General features: G+C 40.7%; 1 protein-coding gene across 2 annotated transcripts in view; it reads right to left on the reverse strand.

The window, feature by feature from the left end:
• Positions 1-17542, reverse strand: part of asap3 (ArfGAP with SH3 domain, ankyrin repeat and PH domain 3) — a 55103-nt gene extending 37561 nt beyond the window's left edge. For both annotated transcript variants that reach the window (XR_014534090.1, XM_083544590.1), the window contains exons 1-2: positions 16857-17542; positions 4233-4305 (exon numbers count right to left, since the gene is read on the reverse strand). Coding sequence is in view for 1 of the 2 variants with exons in the window: in XM_083544590.1 (XP_083400716.1) it covers positions 4233-4305; positions 16857-17051 (268 nt within the window). In the remaining variant the exon portion in view is untranslated. The remainder of the gene's footprint in view (positions 1-4232; positions 4306-16856) is intronic.
• Positions 17543-21414: the final 3872 nt, after the last annotated feature.

Genomic DNA, 21414 nt, shown 5'->3' on the forward strand with positions numbered 1-21414 from the left:
GACGGGTTTGTTATGTATAAATGAAAGAAACATGGTAGTGTCTCTGAAAAACCAAAAACCAACAGCTACTGTATGTTTATGCAAACATGCTTTTAATGAGCTAAGATTTTGAATGTCCTTTAAGACATGTTGATATGATTTTAGGAAAATAGTACAGTTGTCCCCCTCGATTTATCACAATTTTCAATTTAGCACATAACTATTTTGGTCCCGATTTCAGTTCATCGTAAGAAATGAGTAGCATTACAAGAAACCATAGGCTTCCGCTTATTTATTGGTCGTAGCGTCCTCTGGTGCAAAAACCCAGCCATTAGGGGGGCACAAGCCAGTGTACTCTTAGTGCCGGTCCCAAGCCCGGGTAAATGGGGAGGGTTGCGTTAGGAAGGGCATCCAGCGTAAAACATGTGCCAAATCAAATATGCGGATCACAAATGAGAATTTCATACCGGATCGGTCGAGGCCCGGGTTAACAACGACCGCCACAGGTATCGTTAGCCGACAGGGTACCGGTGGAAATTGGGCTACTGTTGGCCGAAGGAGGAGAAGGAGAGGAGGAAGGCGTCTACAGAGACGGCAGGAAAAGGAGCAGTGTAGGAGAGTAGAGGTTCGGGTTGGTACTTTAAATGTTGGTACTATGACGGGTAAAGGGAGAGAGATAGCTGATATGATGGAGAGGAGAAAGGTAGATGTGTTGTGTGTTCAGGAGACCAAGTGGAAAGGGAGTAAGGCCAGGAACATTGGAGGTGGGTTTAAACTGTTTTATCATGGTGTGGATGGTGATTCTGAAGGAAGCGTACAGTAAGAGTGTAGTGGAGGTGAAGAGAGTTTCTGATAGGGTGATGATCGTGAAGGTGGAAGTTGAAGGGATGATGATAAATGTCATCAGTGCCTATGCTCCACAAGTTGGCTGTGAGATGGAGGAGAAAGAAAGATTCTGGAGTGAATTAGATGAAGTGGTAGATGGTGTACCTAGGAAAGAACGATTGGTGATTGGGGCAGACTTTAATGGGCATGTAGGTGAAGGGAACAGAGGTGATGAGGAGGTGATGGGTAGGTATGGTTTTAAGGAGAGGAATGTGGAAGGGCAGATGGTGGTAGATTTTGCTAAAAGGATGGAAATGGCAGTGGTGAACACGTATTTTAAGAAGAAGGAGGATCATAGGGTGACGTATAAGAGTGGAGGAAGGTGCACACAGGTGGATTATCTTCTGTGTAGGAGATGCAACCTGAAGGAGATTGGAGACTGTAAGGTGTTGGCGGGGGACAGTGTAGCTAGACAGCATCGGATGGTGGTCTGTAGGATGGTTTTGGAGGCGAAGAAGAAGAGGAGGAAAGTAAGGTTTGAAAGAAGAATAAGATGGTGGAAACTGAAGGAGGAAGAGTGTAGTGTGAGGTTCAGGGAAGAGGTCAGACAGGGGCTTGGTGGTGGTGAAGAGGTGCCGGATGATTGGGCAACTACTGCAGGAGTGATGAGGGAGGCAGCTAGAAAAGTACTTGGTGTGACATCTGGAAATAGAAAGCAAGACAAGGAGACATGGTGGTGGAATGAGGAAGTGCAGGAGAGCATTAGGGGAAAGAGATTGGCAAAACAGAAGTGGGATCGACAGAGTGATGAGAAGAGTAGGCAGGAGTACAAGGAGATGCGGCAGCAGGTTAAAAGGGATGTGGCGAAAGCCAAGGAAAAGGCATATGAGGAACTGTATAAGAGGTTGGGCACTAAGGAAGGAGAAAAGGATTTATACCGATTGGCCAAGCAGAGGGACCGAGCTGGGAAGGATGTACTGCAAGTTAGAGCAATAAAGGATGGAGAGGGAAATGTGTTGACTAGTGAGGAGAGTGTGTTGAGAAGATGGAGGGAATATTTTGAGCAGCTGATGAATGAGGAAAATCAGAGAGAGAGAAGGTTGGAGGATGTGGAGTTGGTGAAGCAGGATGTAGATAGGATTAGTAAGGAGGAAGTGAGAGCAGCGATTAAGAGGATGAAGAATGGAAAGTCGGTTGGACCAGATGACATACCGGTAGAAGCGTGGAGATGTTTAGGAGAGATGGCAGTGGAGTTTTTAACCAGATTGTTTAACAGGATTCTGGAAGGGGAGAGGATGCCTGAGGAATGGAGAAGGAGTGTGCTGGTACCGATCTTTAAGCATAAGGGAGATGTGCAGACCTGCAGTAACTACAGCGGAATTAAGTTGATCAGTCACACCATGAAGTTATGGGAAAGAGTAGTGGAAGCCAGGCTGAGAGAAGAGGTGACCATCTCTGAGCAACAGTATGATTTCATGCCGAGGAAGAGCACCACAGATGCCTTATTTGCTTTGAGGATGTTGATGGAGAAGTATAGAGAAGGACAGAAGAAGCTGCATTGTGTATTTGTGGATTTAGAGAAAGCGTACGACAGGGTGCCGAGAGAGGAGTTGTGGTATTGTATGAGGAAGTCAGGTGTGTCAGAGAAGTATGTGAGGGTGGTGCAGGACATGTATGAGGACAGTGTGACGGCAGTAAAGTGTGCAGTAGGTACGACAGACTGGTTCAGGGTGAAGGTTGGACTGCATCAAGGATCGGCCCTGAGCCCTTTCCTGTTTGCAGTGGTGATGGACAGGTTGACGGACGAGGTCAGACAGGAGTCTCCCTGGACTATGATGTTTGCAGATGATATTGTTATTTGTGGTGAGAGTAGAGAGCAGGTTGAGAAGAGCCTGGAGAGGTGGAGATATGCGCTGGAGAGAAGGGGAATGAAAGTCAGTAGGAGTAAGACAGAGTACATGTGTGTGAATGAGAGGGGGGGCAGTGGAGTGATGCGGTTGCAGGGAGAAGAGGTGGAGAAGGTGGAGGAGTTCAGGTACCTGGGGTCAACAGTGCAAAGTAATGGAGAGTGTGTTAGGGAAGTAAAGAAAAGAGTGCAGGCAGGGTGGAGTGGGTGGAGAAGAGTGACAGGAGTGATTTGTGATAGAAGAGTATCTGCAAGAATGAAAGGGAAAGTTTATAGGACTGTGGTGAGACCTGGGATGTTGTATGGATTAGAGACAGTGGCATTGAGTAAAAGGCAGGAGGTGGAGCTGGAGGTAGCAGAGCTGAAGATGTTGAGGTTTTCGTTGGGAGTGACGAGGATGGACAAGATTAGAAATGAGTTTATTAGAGGGACAGCACATGTAGGATGTTTTGGTGACAAGGTGAGGGAGGCGAGATTGAGATGGTTTGGACATGTGCAGAGAAGGGACATGAATTATATTGGTAGAAAAATGCTGAAGATGGAGCCACCAGGTAGGAGGAAAAGAGGAAGGCCAAGGAGGAGGTTCATGGATGTGGTGAGGGAAGACATGCAGGTAGTTGGTGTAAAAGAGGCAGATATAGAGGACAGGGTGGTATGGAGACGGATGATCCGCTGTGGCGACCCCTAATGGGAGCAGCCGAAAGAAGAAGAAGAAGGAGTCCTCTGGTGCAAAAAAAAGGGGCGGAGTTGAAGACGTACGCCACCAGATTTAGCCAATGAAAATAAAGAATGCAGTGACTTGTGTATATTTAACTCCGCCCCTTTTTGACATAATTAAACACTTCAACCAATAAACAAGCAGAGAAACTATGCATAGGCTACGCTACAGTACTTTACAGTACTCAATATAACTGGGATATTTCTACGAATTTACACAAAATTCATTTCGCAATATTCTTGCAAATGTTTTCTCTGTGTGTTTAAAAAGTGTGGGAGGGGGATTTATGGCTTTATGCCAAAAAAATTGTTAGGGTGACGTCTATTTATCGCGGAAATTCGTTTTTCGCGGTCGGGTTCGGCACATGACTCCCGCGATAAACGGGGGGGGGGTGGGGGGGGGGGGGGGGTTGGGGGGCGACTGTACTATATTATGGCTTCTAATGCTAAAGCTGATACTGTAATATATATAAGCAAAAGAAAGTGTTCACTGATGGTCTAGATATGCGTTTTATTTATGGGGAAGTGGTAACTGTGGTATTATTAAATCCCAAGACTGCTACCTCCGTCCCGACCCTTGAGCAAGGCCCTTTCTCCTGAACTTCTCAGGTGTTATCACAAATGAGATAAATATTAGACATGCAAGTAATGACCCTCAAAATTCTGATCTCTGTTACGATAATAAAATGGACCAGTCACTCGTTTTGTACGACATACCTCTCATTGTGAACATGCTAACATTTCATATGCATGAACAATCCTGCAGTAGTATGTTCTGAGGTAAAAAGAAACTCAAATCACTCACTGAGGCCAGAGCTGTGGATTCCCTTCACCATCTTCTTCAACCTCTGCAAAGAGCTTTGGTCCTGCTCCAGAGTCTAGAACACAAAAAAATATGAAGGTATTTAAAACACAGCATCTAAAACCTTCTGCACGATGCAGTGGTCAAAGTGTGAGGTTTGATGAATTTGTACTTAAATTGTAGCTTATACTAATAGACAACAATTCTGAGGGAAAATACGAGGGGCTGAGCGTCTCATCACCACACTGTGCTCGAAGACCTCTAAATATCCTCGCCTTCGTACACAAGAAACTTCACCACACGCTGTTCCATTAACGCACTTACACTGTTGTCTACCATCTGGATTGTATAACCTATATGTATTAGGTATTGCCTTTCAGATACAGATGTGGACTCCTAACCCTCATACCCATATAAACATATTGAACATCTTATTCCAGGTTTTCCTGTTATAACAACATCTACTCTTCCGTGAAATGCTTCCACTAGACCTAGAAAAGTAGCTGTAAGGGTTTTTCTTTTTAGCTACAAGAGTATGGGGTAGAACCTCGGTGGGATTGAGAGTGCCAGGGCTCAGGTGCAGAACATCTGAGTTCTTCTACACTTAAACCATGTATTTATCTAGTTTACTTTGTGAACAAAAGCATCAACAGGCAAGAACAGATCTAGAGTGCATCCAAAATGTCTTCACAGTGCTTCACTTTTTCCACATTTTCTGTTTCAGCCTTATTCCAAGATGAATTAAATTCAGTATTTTTCTCAAAATTCTACAAATAATATGTAAAAAGTTTGTTTGAAATATTTGCAAATTTATATAAAAAATAAATAAATAATTCACATGTACATAAGTTTTCACAGCCTTTGCCATGACACTCAAATTTGGTCTCAGGTGCATCTCGTTTCCACTGATCATCCTTGAGATGTTGCTCCAACTTGATTAAAGTCCACCTGTGGCAAATTCAGTTAATAGGACATGATTTGGAAAGACACACTCCTGTCTATATGAGGTCCCACAGTAACAGTACATGTCAGAACACAAACCAAGCCATGAATTACAAAGGATTGTCTGTAGACCTCAGAGACAGAATTGTATCGAGACGGCACCTGAAGGACTCTCAGACCATGAGAAGCAAATATTGAACACGTTGGTCTGAATGCCAAGTGTCATGTCTTGGAGGAAACCAGTCACCGCACATCACCTGGCCAATACCATCCCTACAGTGAAGCATGGTGGTGGCAGCATCATGCTGTGGGGATGTTTTTCAGCAGCAGGAACTTGGAGACTGGTCAGGATCAAAAGAAAGTAGAAAGCAGCAATGTACAGAGACGTCCTTGATGCCCTGTCTTCCAACAGGACAACAACCCCAAGCACACAGCCAACATAACAAACGAGTGGCTATGGAACAACACTGTGAATGTCCTTGAGTGGCCCAGGCAGAGTCCAGACTTAAACCTGATTGAACATCTGAAAATGGCTGTGCACCGACGCTCCCCATCCAACCTGATGAAGCTTCTGCAAAGAAGAATGGAAGAAACTGCCCAAAAACAGGTGTGCCAAGCTTGTAGCATCGAACTCAAAAATACCTGGGTCTGTAATTGATGCCAAAGGCGCTTCAACAAAGTATTGATCAAAGGCTGTGAATATACTTATGAACGTGATTTTTATTATTTTTATTATATAATAATTATTTATTAATTTTATTATTTAATTACATAAGATTCAAACACTTCCTTCACGTTGTCATAATGAGGTATTGTTTGTGGAATTTTAAGGAAAATTATGTAAAGAATCAGTTTTGGAATAAAACTTTCCGGATGGACTGTAAGACTCTTTGTTCCAGTGAAGGTAAAAAAAAAAAGACAACTGATTGCCTCCAACTTTGTGGCAACACTTTGCAGAAGAACCACGTATCGGTTTGATGATCAGGTGTCCACATATCACAAAATATTTGAGCCTTAGGCAATATATCAATGTTTACACTACGTTCAAAAGTATTGGAACACCTGACTTTTCCAGCCAAAAAAAAAAAAACACGTGTTTTAACTAGAAAAAAACTTCGACATGCAAATGTTTGAGGCTTCATTTTATACCAATGGACACTTACAGTAGATTTGTAAGCCAGGTTTAAGAAAGGTTGGTGGACACCTGACCATAAGGATTGGTATGTCCTTTTTTGAACATCACATTCCATATTTTGTCCTAACTTGTTAGAACATGCTCCACTAGATTTTATGTAGAATTCATTCAGCCACAAGAGTGTGAGTAAGGTCAGGCAGTGAAGTACTGTAGGTGAGGTGAAGAAGCCTTGGGTGGTGGTCAGCGCTTACATTAATTCCAAAGGTGTTTAGGAGCTTTATAGCAGAGGATCTTCCATTCTAAATCATCATAACCATATCTTCATGGAGATGGCTTTGTGCACAGAGGCACTGTCATGCTGGAACACGTTAAAGTAAAGAGAAAATGTCATGCTCCTGGATCCAAATGCATATATAAAAGACCTATACACTTGTGTGCCTCCACCTTTGAGGTAGCAGTTTGTGGAAAAAACCTCTTAATCCTGGTAAGTCAGGTGTTTCCTCTGGGTTAAAAAAAAAAATTGGGGAAGAAACTGTCATCCCAATATATGACTAGTGGCATGTCGTGAATAAAGTGTGTGTGCGTGTGTGTGTGTGTGTGTGTGTGTGTTAAATAGAAAACGAACATGTCCCAGCTTGTGTGTTTGTCTGTGTTTAAATGGAGCAATCTGGTCATGCAGGTTTGGATACAAAGATTCATAAACACAAATGATAAACTGGTACTATTGGCGTAAACATGTACTACTTGTTCATGTCGAGTTTAACTCTGTATGTGCTGTGTGTCTGTTCAGAATGTCCCATTCCCAATTAGGAATATTAGATGGTGGGCAATTTTTAAATGTTAAGTAAATAAATGTTGTATTTAAATATAAAAAGACATAATGTTTTAAATCATTCGTACTTATGGAAACACGGCTGTGCCAGAGTCCGGCTCCGCCCTCCACTTGCGCACCGCTGGCACGACGGTATTTCTTTATTGTATAAAGAAAGCAAGTACTATAAATTTTGGAACAATTACAACGCCTTTCAAAGTGTGGAAATGCCTAGTATTTTATTTTTTTTTCCTATGCCTTAAACTCTGTAAAAGGCAAAAACACACATCGATTGGACAGTGAATGACTGGAAGAAAAAGTCATTTGGAGTCCAAATGTGACATTTTTGTCTTTAACAAAATAACTTTGACATACAAGATGAAGAACAGGAGAGAAGATGTGAGCAGACTGCCTCAGCCCCACAGTCAAACATGGAGGTAGAAGTTTAATGGTTACAGGTTGTTTTGCAGCAGGGAAGGTTGGAGACTTATTCCAGGTGAAAAAAGCCAAAATGGCAACCATTCCATACTTCAACACCATGCAATTCCGTCTGGACCGAAGCATATGTGCTAGTTTGTTGTATAAAAACAACAGGAAATTCTCAAATGCGACTGGGTGAGATTCTCAGGTGGGGGGAAAAAAGTCAGATGTCACAATAACCCACGTGATACTGTGTATTAGTATTAGTATCTGCTCCCGGCACAATAAATTTCATCAGAATGTGGACTTTGCAACCAGAGGAGAAAACACACTGTACGTTTTTTACACTAACAACCCGGGCGTATACCGGGCGAAGCCCCGCCCCCACCTCGGCATCTCAGACCGCATCTCTGTTGTGCTGATCCAACAGGTGTTCAAGACCAGTTTCAAGACCAACAGGTGAAAACCTGTCCATGTCTGCTCTTTGGTACTGCTTTGAATATGTTCAGGAAAACTGCAACCAACAGCGATTCTATCAACTTGGAGTTGATCAGTGACCAGCTACATCGGCAATTGCATTCATGACGTGACCATCTCAAAGACTGCTAAGGTGCGTGCGCTAAGATCACCCCTCCTCCCAGTGACCAGGTGCTCACTCTATCCACGGCTGAAGTGAGAAAAACTCTATGCAGGGTCAACAATGCCTGGCACAGACAACAGACCGGCAGAGTTCTAAGGGAATGTGCAGAACAGACAGTGGATGTCTTCACGGACATCTTTAACATCTCCCTGAGCAGCAAAGTTGTTCCTAAGTGCCTCAAGCCAACGACCATCGTCCCCGTGCCTCAATAACTATCAACCCCATCGTGATAAAGTGCTTTGAGAAGCTCGTTATGAGGCACATCAAGACCCATCTACCACCCTCACTGGACCCCATGCAGTTTGTGTATCATCCAAACCGCTTTACAGACGATGCCATCACCACGACCCTCCATCTGGCCCTCACCCACCTGAGCAATAAACGACACATACGTACGAATGCTGTTCATAGACTTTAGTTCAGCATTCAACACAATCATTCCTTAGCACCTGATCAAGAAGCTGAGCCTTCTGGGCCTGAACACCACCTTCTGCTGGATTCTGGACTGGGAGACCTCAGTCAGTCCGGATCGGAAACAGCATCTCCAGCACCACCACACCGAGCACTGGGGCCGTGTGCTCAGCCCACTGCTGTTCACTCTGCTGACTCACGACTGTGTAGCAACACACAGCTCAAATCACATCATGTTCGCTGACGACACGACCGTGGTGGGTCTCATCAGCAAGAACGATGAATCAGCATAGAGAGGTGCCACAGTTAGCAGCCTGGTGTAGAGCCAACAACCTGTCTCTGAAGGTTGACAAAACCAAAGAGATGATTGTTGACTTTAGGAGAGCACAGAGTGGCAATTCTCCACTGATCATCGATGGATCCTCCGTGGAGATCGTTAAGAGAACCAAATTCCTTGGTGTTCATCTGGCAGAAAACTTCACCTGGTCACTCAACACCAGCTCTATCACCAAGCAAGCCCAGCAGCACTTCCTGAGAAGGCTGAGTAAAGCCAATTCCCCTCCCCTTATCCTGACCATGTTCTACAGAGGAACCATTGAGAGCATCCTGAGCAGCTGCATCACTGCATGGTTTTGGAACTGCACCGTCTCAGATCGCAAGACCCTACAGAGGATAGAGAGGACAGCTGAGATGATCATCGGAGTCTCTCTTCCCCTTTATCACGAACATTTACAGCATACAAGCCAAGCCAACAGCATTGTGGACGACCCCACCCCCACCCACCCACCCACCCACCCACACACACACACACACACACACACACACACACACACACACACACACACACACACACACACACACACACACACACACACACACACACACACACACACACACACACACACACACTCCTCACTCTACCAGACTCCTCAACACAAAGAACTGAACTGGAACTAAAACTCACACACACTCACTCAGCTGTGTGTTACCGAGCTGCTACAAATCTGAACTTAAACACGCACTCAATACTCATTTCAAACATCCCTGTCCTACACGGTCTTGTCCTGCACCAGGTTGCACACCGTGAACTTTTTTTGCCAAAGTCACTTACTTTAGTCCTTAACTCTGTGTTCTATTATGTAACTAGGTTGTTTTATGTAGCACCACGGCTCTGGTGAAACGTCTCATTGCACTCTGTACTGCATCTACTATATACAGTGAGGAAAATAAGTATTTGAACACTCTGCTATTTTGCAAGTTCTCCCACTTAGAAATCATGGAGGGGTCTGAAATTGTCATCGTAGGTGCATGTCCACTGTGAGAGACATAATCTAAAAAAAAAAATCCAGAAATCACAATGTATGATTTTTAAACTATTTATTTGTATGATACAGCTGCAAATAAGTATTTGAACACCTGAGAAAGTCAATGTTAATATTTGGTACATTAGCATTTGTTTGCAATTACAGAGGTCAAACGTTTCCTGTAGTTTTTCACCAGGTTTGCACACACTGCAGGAGGGATTTTGGCCCACTCCTCCACACAGATCTTAGCCCTTTCCAGCCTTGTGGAGGTGTACAATTTTGACTCTAGTGTCTTTGGACAGCTCTTTGGTCTTGGCCATGTTAGTAGTTGGATTCTTACTGATTGTATGGGGTGGACATACAATGCAGCTAAAAACCTCAAACAGGTGCATCTAATTTAGGATAATAAATGTAGTGGAGGTGGACATTTTAAAGGCAGACTAACAGGTCTTTGAGGGTCAGAATTCTAGCTGATAGACAGGTGTTCAAATACTTATTTGCTGTATAATACAAATAAATAGTTTAAAAATCATTCATTGTGATTTCTGGATTTTTTTTTTAGATCATGTCCCTTACAGTGGACATGCACCTACGATGACAATTTCAGACCCCTCCATGATTTCTAAGTGGGAGAACTTGCAAAATAGCAGGGTGTTCAAATACTTATTTTCCTCACTGTATGGTTGAAATGACAATAAAAGCTTCTTGACTTGACTATAAGTACCAAGCCACAAACACAATGAATGGCATAAAATTAGGTTTTGAGACGTACACCCAGAGCATTCCATCATATTTTGTCTGGGTGGTGTTTATGTCAATAACAGAAACAGCCAGAGTATGAGTATGAGTATATGGATGGATGGATGGATGGATGGATGGATGGATGGAAGGATGGATGGAAGGAAAGGGTGTAACAGTACACATATTCGTATTGAAATCTTTCGGTACAGGGCTTTTGGTTCGGTACACATGTGCAACAAATGCAATCCTATTCACGTGCGGAACATTTGAGAAATCTGAGTTGCCTCAGAAACGTATTAAGTGGCGAACCACAAGTTTGTTTAGTCTCCGTCTCTCACTTTGAGTGCATTTTTATTATTAGTAAACTTGAAAACATACAGAAAAAAAACTAGAGCTAGCGCAATGTCACTGTGGAAACGGTCGCCGTACGGGAAATACGATTTGTTTTCCATAGCCTTATACCGCTACGGATTCGTTAGCGTTTATGTCCTGCTTCAAAACTTTCTCTTAAAAAATATAAAATTCCTGACAATTCCACATATTTAGGGTGTGAATGATGGAAAAAATTAAGACATTTGTTAACGTCTTCTGAAATAAGTAGAACAGTTAAGTAGATCATACTTAATTTAGAAAATTGTATATGTAAAACACAAACACACCTGTATTACCCAAATGGGGTCTAACATATGTAAACAAGTAAATAAAATTTTTCTATTTATAAAATTTTATCTAATCACTTTAATTTGTGCCAATTTGACTGATTACTCAATTTAATCAATATAATAAAATTATTAACATATATTTAAAAATAATAAATATATTTTAGAAATTTTTATACCCAAGCAGGCATTTTATTTAAAAAAATGTTTAAATGTAAACTGTTCAAAAATTGCTGATGTTCATAATAAAGAGAACAAACCAACTGGTAGTTGTTTATTTACCATTATATAAAAATACATCGAATATAACAAGTATATGGACATAAATTTCTGTTAGAAAAAAAAAGTCTTGATAACTTGGGTTTTGGCGAAACCGCTTTTCCTGAGAAGACGACTTTCATTGAATGCACTTTGAATGTATAAACGAGTGAACGACAGTAAGGACTAAAGTTGTTCACTCAGAATTTGTACACCACTACAAAATGGCCGACACCCCTAATAATGCAATATATAGGACATAGGGAGAAGTTTCAAACACAACACAAAAGTGTGGAGTGAACGCTTTTCCAGATCCTTTCCTAAAAAATAAAAGATCATTCCTATTCGGAGTGACACCCTATATTTTTCCAGACAAATGACAGTTGGTTTAACGGAATAATCCCCCGGATCAGATGTATTAGTGTAGGGTTTAATAGACAGGAAGCCCTGCTTAATCTCAACCCCTTTCACTGCACCATAAAAGCCATGCTGCCAGGACTCGTCTTTTCTGTTTACAGCCCTGAGCATTAACCTTGGATCTTTTGCCATCTCGTTCTCCTTCCAAACAAGCATATCAGGGTTTATCTGAGGCTACGCTAATCAGTAACCGAGACACAGCAGTCTGCCTGATGTGCGTTTCCTGCAGCTGTGCCCATTTTTAAGATTGATCATCACCATCACATCCCCACACACACACAAGTTAACCCCGAACCCGAGTTAAATGTGTGTATACCTGACCACACACACACACAAACTGTTGCGAAAAAACATGGAAGTGTAATTGTATAAAATATTTGTTATATGCTGAAGTATTATTATTATTATTTCCCTTTACTTGAACTTCTTCGACCCGACAATGCTCCCTAGCACAAAGCCAGCTCCAGGAAGACCTCCACAGTCTAACCAAACACCTGAACACAGTGATCAGGAACACTTTGAGGCCTCCATCTGATCTCACTAAAGCATCTGATCTCACTAACGCTCTTAAAGCCTGCTGAAAAATCCTCACAGCCGTGCCGCAAAATCTGCAAAGCCTTCAAAGATGAGTGGAGGTTAAAATTATAACGAAAAATGGGGACTGGATACAAAATAGGATGTTCGGCCCGCATGTGAGATGTCTGCATACTTTTGGCCCAGTAGCGTGCCATTGTTGTAAAATTTTATAAATAAAAAAAAAAAATTACCACATTACACAAATAAAAAAAAAAAGTTTAAGTCACGATTCCATGGGATTGTTAAAGTTAAAGGGAATTTAACCGTTTTGGTCGCTATTACTGCTTCACCACAGATTTAGCATGTAGCATTTTCCTACTAGCATTAAAACAGGCACAAGAACAGATGCTGGGTTTGAAATTCCACTGATTCACGTGACAACATTTTCCTCACCACACACACACACACACACACACACACGCAAGACCGAACAAAGCCCTTGTAGCATGCATGAGAGAAAGTTCTGACTGAATTAGCTTGTTAGCTTCTCTGTAGAGGTTATTAGCTAGGTCGAGCTTGGGGCATGTGTACCTCACAAAGTGGGTGACAATTATGATTGTGATAATTACTGTTAATTCCAATACAACAAATGTGATTATTTCCATATTACAAACAGTAATATTCCTTTAGCACAGAATTAAAATCAACCCCAAGGTTTAGGTGGGGTTCATCCAAAAACCCACATGAAGCACTCACTTGTAACGCAAATGGTACAGCAGTAGGCCACTTGCCTGCACCTCAAATTCCAGATTTCCACACCGAATCATGTGACAAAACACTTAGCGGCTTCTCTGTGTCGCTTGCGTTGTAATATAGCGACGTCGCTAAACGTCACGTGTTGGATTTGACCGCACCATAACAAAAGATAATGCTGAATATAGACATGTGACGTGTCAAAACACTCGGCACATAAAGGAGAATTGTTACGTGTGATTTTTAATGACAGAATGAATGTCTGGTAAAGAATTTTGCACAAGCACCACTCAAATTTGAGGTAAATTCTGGTTTTGGTATTAAAGCATATCCTGTTGTATTTTTGAGGTTTTACCCCCACAGCAATTTGCAGTGACAAATCTAATAATATGTTTAGCTTACATTCAATTTACAGAAAAGTTACATAAACCACATAACAAGCATCACTCTCTATTTCCCAACTGAAGGCGATAATAAAACGAAAAAATGTAGATTGTCATGTTAACCAAAAAGCCCAAAATGTTCTGGTTTGCATGTGTTGTGTTAATGCACTAAGATTAGAGACTAATTAACGGCTCTTTAGCTTTAATCAAAATTAAACGGGAAAAAAAAAAATAATCTGCTGCTCTCAAACCTAAACAGCCTTTCAGGCCTCACACCACCAGCCAACAGCTGACCTTCTCTCACCCACCCACCCACCCACACCCACACACACACAGAGACTCTATAATCACCAGATATCACCCTCTTGACAGAACCTTGAGAAGGCTTTATATCCACACAACACACACACACACACACACACAGAGTGCATTAAGCCCAGGTAATCTCAGTACGCATTCCACAACGGCCCCATCGTGAACTGAAGTAATGATAGACACAGAGCATTAAGATTCTTTCTCTCCTGTTGCCAGGGATCAAATATACAATACATACTGTTGCACATTCAGACACAATGTGTTCCCTTCAAGCTAAACATCAAACGTCATGACCAAAAAAAAGCATATACATATTTTACTACTGACCAAACACACTATAAGAACAAAAGCACTGGGACGGCTGACTTTTCCAGCCGTATGTGGTTCCCACAAAGTTGGAGACACACATTTGTATAGGATGCAGTAGAATGAAATTTTCCCCTCACTTGAACTAGGAGATCCAAACTTGTTCCAGCATGACAATACCCCTGTGCACAAAGCCAGATCTGAGAAGATCTGCTTTACATGGGGTTAGAGTGGAAGATCTCCTGCTATAGAGCTCTAAACCCTACTAAACATGATGAATGTGAACGCTGACTGCACCCCAGGAACCTCCTCACCTCACCTTCATCAGTGGCTAAACGAATCTCACACAAATCTCCACCAAATCTAATAGAACATCTTCCCAGAAGACTGGAGGTTATTATAACAGCAAATGGAGACTCAATGTGGAATGGAAGCACACAAAAAGAAGCACTCAGCAATCGTACGGTCAGATGCCTACAAACTTTTGCTCTCCTGATTTGTGGTGATTAGTGAAAGCATTAAGAAATATTTTATTAAAGATTAGGTGATTTTTGATTGGAAGAGCAGTGAATATACAGGAACAACCTGAAATTACACACAAGACATGAGACACGTTGGCCTGTATTTAACTTGGCGTAAATCTTAAAAGCGAAGCCATTTGGGTGTAGTACATTCTAACTACTAGAGACCAGTTTATCCGTTTACACCCAAAAGGAGGAGTGGATCAAGAGCAGTTTGTTAGTTAGTTCTAAAACAGGAGACATTTATCAATGGAAGGAGTCTCCAATGTCAGAACTTTGTTCCAGACAGAGGGAAAGCAGTAACTTTTTCCACTAAGAGAAAGGTCAAACGTTTTTGTTCCTGCACCATAACAAAATATTTTGTCTTATCAGCTTCAAAAAAAATTCCACAAAGGCTGGTGAGGGAATGATGATTTAGAGATCCTAGGATTTAGAGATCCTTTGTAGACACAAAATGCCGCAAAAATGCAGCTATAAACAGAGCGAAAATACTTTGCTTTGTTTACTGATTTCTCTACTAAACCTCCCAATATATAGAATATAAAATCCAGGCAAATGTTTAACATGAAAATTATAAAATAAACTAAAAAAAAATATTTACATTTCTCAAAAGCAATCATGAACAAATATTTGATCATGTACACACAATTAGTATTTACATGAGGAACAATGTAATCTAATAACAGTGACCTAATTGAAAAAAAAACTAAAAGCATAGTTTAGTTTGGTTTAATATTACAGGATACTACTGATAATTATATAGTTACATAACACTAATAATACACCCTAGCATGGGAATGTAAATAAGGAAATCTAGGGCATTATGTAAGCTAATGAAGTCAATGTAAGTTTGCCTAAACAGGTATATTTAATGTAATATATGTATGTATATGTAAGCCAATATAAATATTTGTGGGAAAAACTCTTAGTTTCGTAGTGGTTAAAACTCTAGACTTCTGTTCGGAAGGTCACCAGTTACATCCCAGCAACAATTCCTTAATCCTCAACTGCTCAGTTGTATAAATGAGATGATTATAGGTCACTCTGGAAAAGGAATTCTGCCAAAATGGCAAATGTAAATGTAGGTCAGTGTAAGTCTATGTTGTTCTATGTTAGTCTATATAGACATATGTAAGTCACTGTATGTCCATCTAGATCTATGTAAATCTATGTGGGTCCATGAAAGTTACTGTAAACTCATAGGTTTATGTAATTCAGTGTAAATCTATGTAGGTCCATGTAAGTTACTGTAAACCCATATAAGTTTATGTAATTCAGTGTAAGTATATGTAGGTCCTTGTAAGTTACTGTAAACCCATATAAGTTTATGTAATTCAGTGTAAGTATATGTAGGTCCTTGTAAGTTACTGTAAACCCATATAGGTTTATGTAATTTAGTGTAAATGTATGTAGGTCCATGTAAGTTACTGTAAACTCATAGGTTTATGTAATTTAGTGCAAGTCTATGCAGCTCTATGTAGGTCCATGTAAGTTATTGTAAACTCATATAGGTTTATGTAATTTAGTGTAAGTCTATGCAGCTCTATGTAGGTCCATGTAAGTTATTGTAAACTCATATAGGTTTATGTAATTTAGTGTAAGTCTATGCAGCTCTATGTAGATCCATGTAAGTTACTGTGAGCCTATTTGGGTCTATGCAATTCAATTTAATTCTAGGTGGGTCTATGGTCTATTCAAAGTAAATCCATGTAGGCCAATGCAGGTCCATGTATGTTACTGCGAGCACATTTGGGTCCAAATAATTCCATGCAAGTCTTTGTAGGTTTATGCAAGTCTATGGTTGTATATATAATTAACGTCTGCACCGTTTAGCTTTATTTATTTATTTTATGAAAAGTCTTGGTCTCTAAAATTAGCCACAAAAACTTCAAATATATTTATACACTTATTATTATTATTTTAAAAGGTTATCATCCGTATTTGTTTTTCTCTTTAGTTCAGACCTCGTTTCGGGTGCTGTTTATGATCTGTAAACATTCCAGTCTGTTTCTCTGCGTCTCAGGTGTTGGACAGGTAAACAGGTAAACGCTCGCGCCGCCGACTTTCGGTGCCGCGAGCTCGCGCTCTAACTCACCTCCTCCAGGCCGGTCACGGTGCTCCGGCAGTCGCTCATTTTCTCCAGGAAGCACGACGTGGACGGCGACGTGATGTCCTCATTCGCCAACGAGACGAAGTCCGAGATGTTTAGTTTCTCCGGCATGGCTTCGAGCGGTAAACAAAAATGCATGCACGAGTCCAAACTTTTTTCCCTCCTTTGCTTTCTTTTCATTCAATCCAATTAATCAATTAATCACGGAGCACGAGCCCTTGGTTAAAATCCATTTCCACGGTAAAAGAACGAGGAACGTGAGGCACATAATCCGCGTGCGAAAGTGCGCAGCAGTAGGGAGAGGCGCGCGCACGCTCCACTCTCACGTCTCACTTACGTCTCACTCACGCCACCGACTGCTGCGTGCGCTCGTGTGCATGTCTGTGTGTGTGTGTTTGCACCCTCTCCCGCAGGAGCGCGTGCTCGTAACTAAATCACGTCACGTGGAAATGTTTTGGGTCGTCCCTAGCCAGAGCGAGAGGGAAAAAAACAGCTACAAAAAGTCGATTGTCTGATGTCCACTGTTCACACACACCTTTTTATTGACGACAAAATAGTGTGTTAAAGTGTCCCTGAATTCAAAAGAGGTGTGTTTCTGTGCCTATTGTTTTTATATGTCAATTTTTTTTTTTTTTAAGTTCTGAAAAAGCTGTTCACTTCCCAAATGTTGCAAAGAGTTGAGATGAATCCAGTCTTTATATCATATTCGTCCAATGAAATGCTCTCTGGAACGCATACGCCCACCCTTAGGGGGCGTGTCTTTTGCCATACTAAGAGTTTGTTAGTTGGAATAAATTTATGGCCACAGATCAGCCATAGGATTATCACCACCTGCATAATACTGTGTTGGTCCCCCTTTTGCTGCCAAAACAGTCGTGACGCATCGAGCATCAAAAGCATTTACTTCTTCAGCAGTTTGAGCTACAGGAGTTTGTCTGTTGGATCGGACCACACGGACCAGTCTTTGCTCCACACGTGGATCAATAGGCGAGTCCGTGTTGCTGGTATACCACTGTTCCTTCCTTGAAGCACTTTTCTTTTAATAGATGGAACATCCTACATGAGCTGCAGTTTTGGAGATGCTCTGCCCCAGACGTCTAGACATCACATTATGCCCCTCAAATCCATACGTCCCTTTTTTCAACACGTCAACTTTAAGGACAAAATGTTCACTTGCTGCCTAATAAATGCCACGACGAAGAGATCATCAGTGTTCTTCACTTCAGCGCTCATAATGTTATAATGTCATAATGTTCTGGCTGATCGGTGTATAAGGAACGATATATGTAAAGAGATATTCTCTATATATGTAAAATATCCCACACAGTATGTACATTGTATGTACAACGCTACAAAAATTTTTGTGTACCATCAATATTATAGAGGAACGTAGAAGAACAGAGCGCTGCATCACACACAGGAATCCCATACGGAGAGAATGAATGTTATAAAGCGAGAAACCCAATGCACACATTTCAACACGTCTCCTTTCACTGTAGCCACAACTGCACCTCCCGCATACATCATCTCTAACTGAAGCATCGATATTCACCTCAGAAAAATGATCCCGGAGGTTTTTATGCATTTTTTCCTGGGGATTTGAATTGATAGCAAATTGTGGGGATTTTTGTGCAAATTTTACAAATGTAAAAGTATAAATGAAAAAGCTTAACAACTATTTGACCTTTCCTCACGATGTCCAGCATTTCTTTGAAAAAAAAGTCTGTCTAGTAAACGTCCTCGTACGTGTATCTGCGAGCAAATTGATTTCTTCTCACTCATCGTGGAATGTTATAAAATCCACACAAATCTATTTTGAGTTTGTCCAGTTTGCAGCAGATTTAATTTTTCCTTCAATCAAAGGACATGAAAATGCTGATGTGATCGGACGCCTTCTAGAGGGCCAATATCATTAGGACTCCATTTCCTTTTTAGCCTTACCTTCATTTCAATTCAATTCAATTCAATTCAATTCATTTCATTTTTATTTGTATAGCGCATGAACATTGTCTTAAAGCAGCTTTACACAGATAATGTGGTAATAAAAAAATTAATATGTTCTTTATAAGTGTAAGTTTGTCCTTGATGAGTGAGCCAGTGGCGACTGTGGCGAAGGAAAAACTCCCCGATATGGCATAAGGAAGAAACCTTGAGAGGAACCAGACTCAAGAGGGAAACCCATCCTCATCTGGGTTGCACATGAACATCATGAAATGTCTACTGAAATATTCCAGATGGGTCTCAGAACCTGATATGTTGTTTGTATTCATTTTTTCAAAACCTGTAAAGGTTTATCATGAAAACGGATGTTTTCCATACAGGATTGTATTCAGAGTCTCTCTATCAAAATGAACCTGTAGTGGATTCGGATGGCCAAAATTTGTTGTTTACCAGCGGGATGTTTGGCGCATTAGCTTCCATTATTAGCTGAGAAAATCTACCTGGAAAAAGATCTTTGTCTGAACGCATCTGGTGATTCTTGTGTAAGGTCTACAACCTGCTGAGCTTGATCTGTAGCATTTTTTTAACCTAAGACAGCTACGTATGACCAAACACTCTACACCACCAGAGATTTATAGCAAAGTCTTAATGCCGTAATGGAATCATCCATTTAAAAAAATTTACAATTGTTCATTTAATTTCAGATATTTTTGACTCTGTCGCATGAAAATCTTCATTCAGCACTGCTGCGCTAGTAAACCTCTTGCTAATAGGCAAATCGGTGTTGTTCTATGACACTGAGCTCCAAATGAATGTATTCAGATAAAAAGGGATTTTTTATGGATTATAAACCATGACTAATGCCTTTTTTTGTGTGTGAACGATAGCCGATAATCTAGTTTATTTTCTGTTAGAGGTAAACATGCTAGCATGCTTTAAAGGAAATTGTGTACAACCTTTCGAAAATAACCGAACATGTCTGACAACTTAATTGAAAGGATTGCTGTTTAAACTGTCCTGTAGAAATATTAGAATTTGGGCTGTCAAAATGAACGTGTTAATAACGTGTTAACGCAAATTTTTTTTTTTTACAACATCGATTTTTATTAACGCGCGATTGATGCGGCATTTCTGTTTGACCGTTTTTTTTTTACTAAAGATAAAGAAGTAAATAAAAAAGAGGCGAAATTAAAACCTTCAATGTGACACACATTTATACACGACGTCTTTTCTTTACTCAGATATTAAATAAATAAGTAAATAAATAAACTCCACGGAAAAATCATTTTTAATCACAAAAAATTCGTTTTACTGATGCGCCAAGTCTCACATCAAGCACCAAAATCCGGCAATTAAAACCGTCCGTGTGGAAACGTAGCAAAAGTTCCATTTGGTCTCCTGATGATTTACGTCATTTAAAACACCATCATTACTTTAAAACAATTACAAACTTTTTTGTCTTCGTGCTCTATGTTGAGTTTAATTTTCACTGTTAATAAACATACACTAATAATCAACATACATCCATATGGTCCATGGTTATGTTGATTAGATTGTTAAAAACGTGAAAAGTACACATACATATGTGCGATTAAGTTGCGATTAATCAGGAGTTGACTTATGACAATTATACGATTTATCACGATTAAAAGTTTTAATCGATTAAGAGCCCTAATTAGAATATTTTTCACATATGTGTCACATATATTCAATTAACTTCAATTCTATGTTATTTGTTAAGCACTTTTAAATTAAATCAGCTTTGCAGAATTTTAATAAATTTGCATTTATGGCATTTGGCAGACAATCCCTTATTCAGAGAATATCAAAAGTCTAGTGCAGGGGTCACCAACCTTTTTGAAACTGAGAGCTACTTCTTGGGTATCGATTAATGTGAAATGCTACCAGTTTGATACACACTTCCGAAATAACGAATTTGCTTAATTTAATTATACATTAATATTAATAATTAATGATATTACTTAATATTGTCATTTTTAAATTCACACCAATGCATGTGTGATTTTTTAAAAGAATAGCAACAAAAAAGTTAGATGCAGCTCACTGGTAAGTGGCACTATGGTGAGCTATTTTTAGAAAAGGCCTGCGGGCGACTCATGTGGTCCTTGCGGCAACCTGGTGTCCGCGGGCACCATGTTGGCGACTCCTGGTCTACTGCAATGTCACAGGCTCTTTAGACATCACATTAAAACTGCTTGTGAATCAGCTGTTTGGAAATCAAGTGGAAATTCCTTCTACCACTTCAATGCCAGAGCAGAGAAGAATCTGGAAGCATGTCTTCATTGTATTCTAAGAGATTCAGACAGGTTAAGATAAGTCCTGAAACCTAGAGGTGTGCTGGTCCTTTTTAGTTGTAGTTAAGCATTTTCATTTTCATCTTCTCCCGCTTATCCGTAATTCGGGTCGCGGGGGCAGCAGTCTTAGCAGATTCCCCAGACACTTCTCCGTGTCCAGGTATCGGGCTTTCAAGGCCCCCGTCTTCGACTGCTGCCCAATCCTCTCAGCACCGGTTCCTTACGGTCCCTCCTGCAGGTGGTGAGCCCACGGGAATGTAGTCTTTTAAATCTGATGTAGCAGCTAA

The sequence above is a fragment of the Silurus aristotelis genome, assembly GCF_946808225.1.
Source record: "Silurus aristotelis genome assembly, chromosome: 6".
Classification (NCBI taxonomy): domain Eukaryota; kingdom Metazoa; phylum Chordata; class Actinopteri; order Siluriformes; family Siluridae; genus Silurus; species Silurus aristotelis.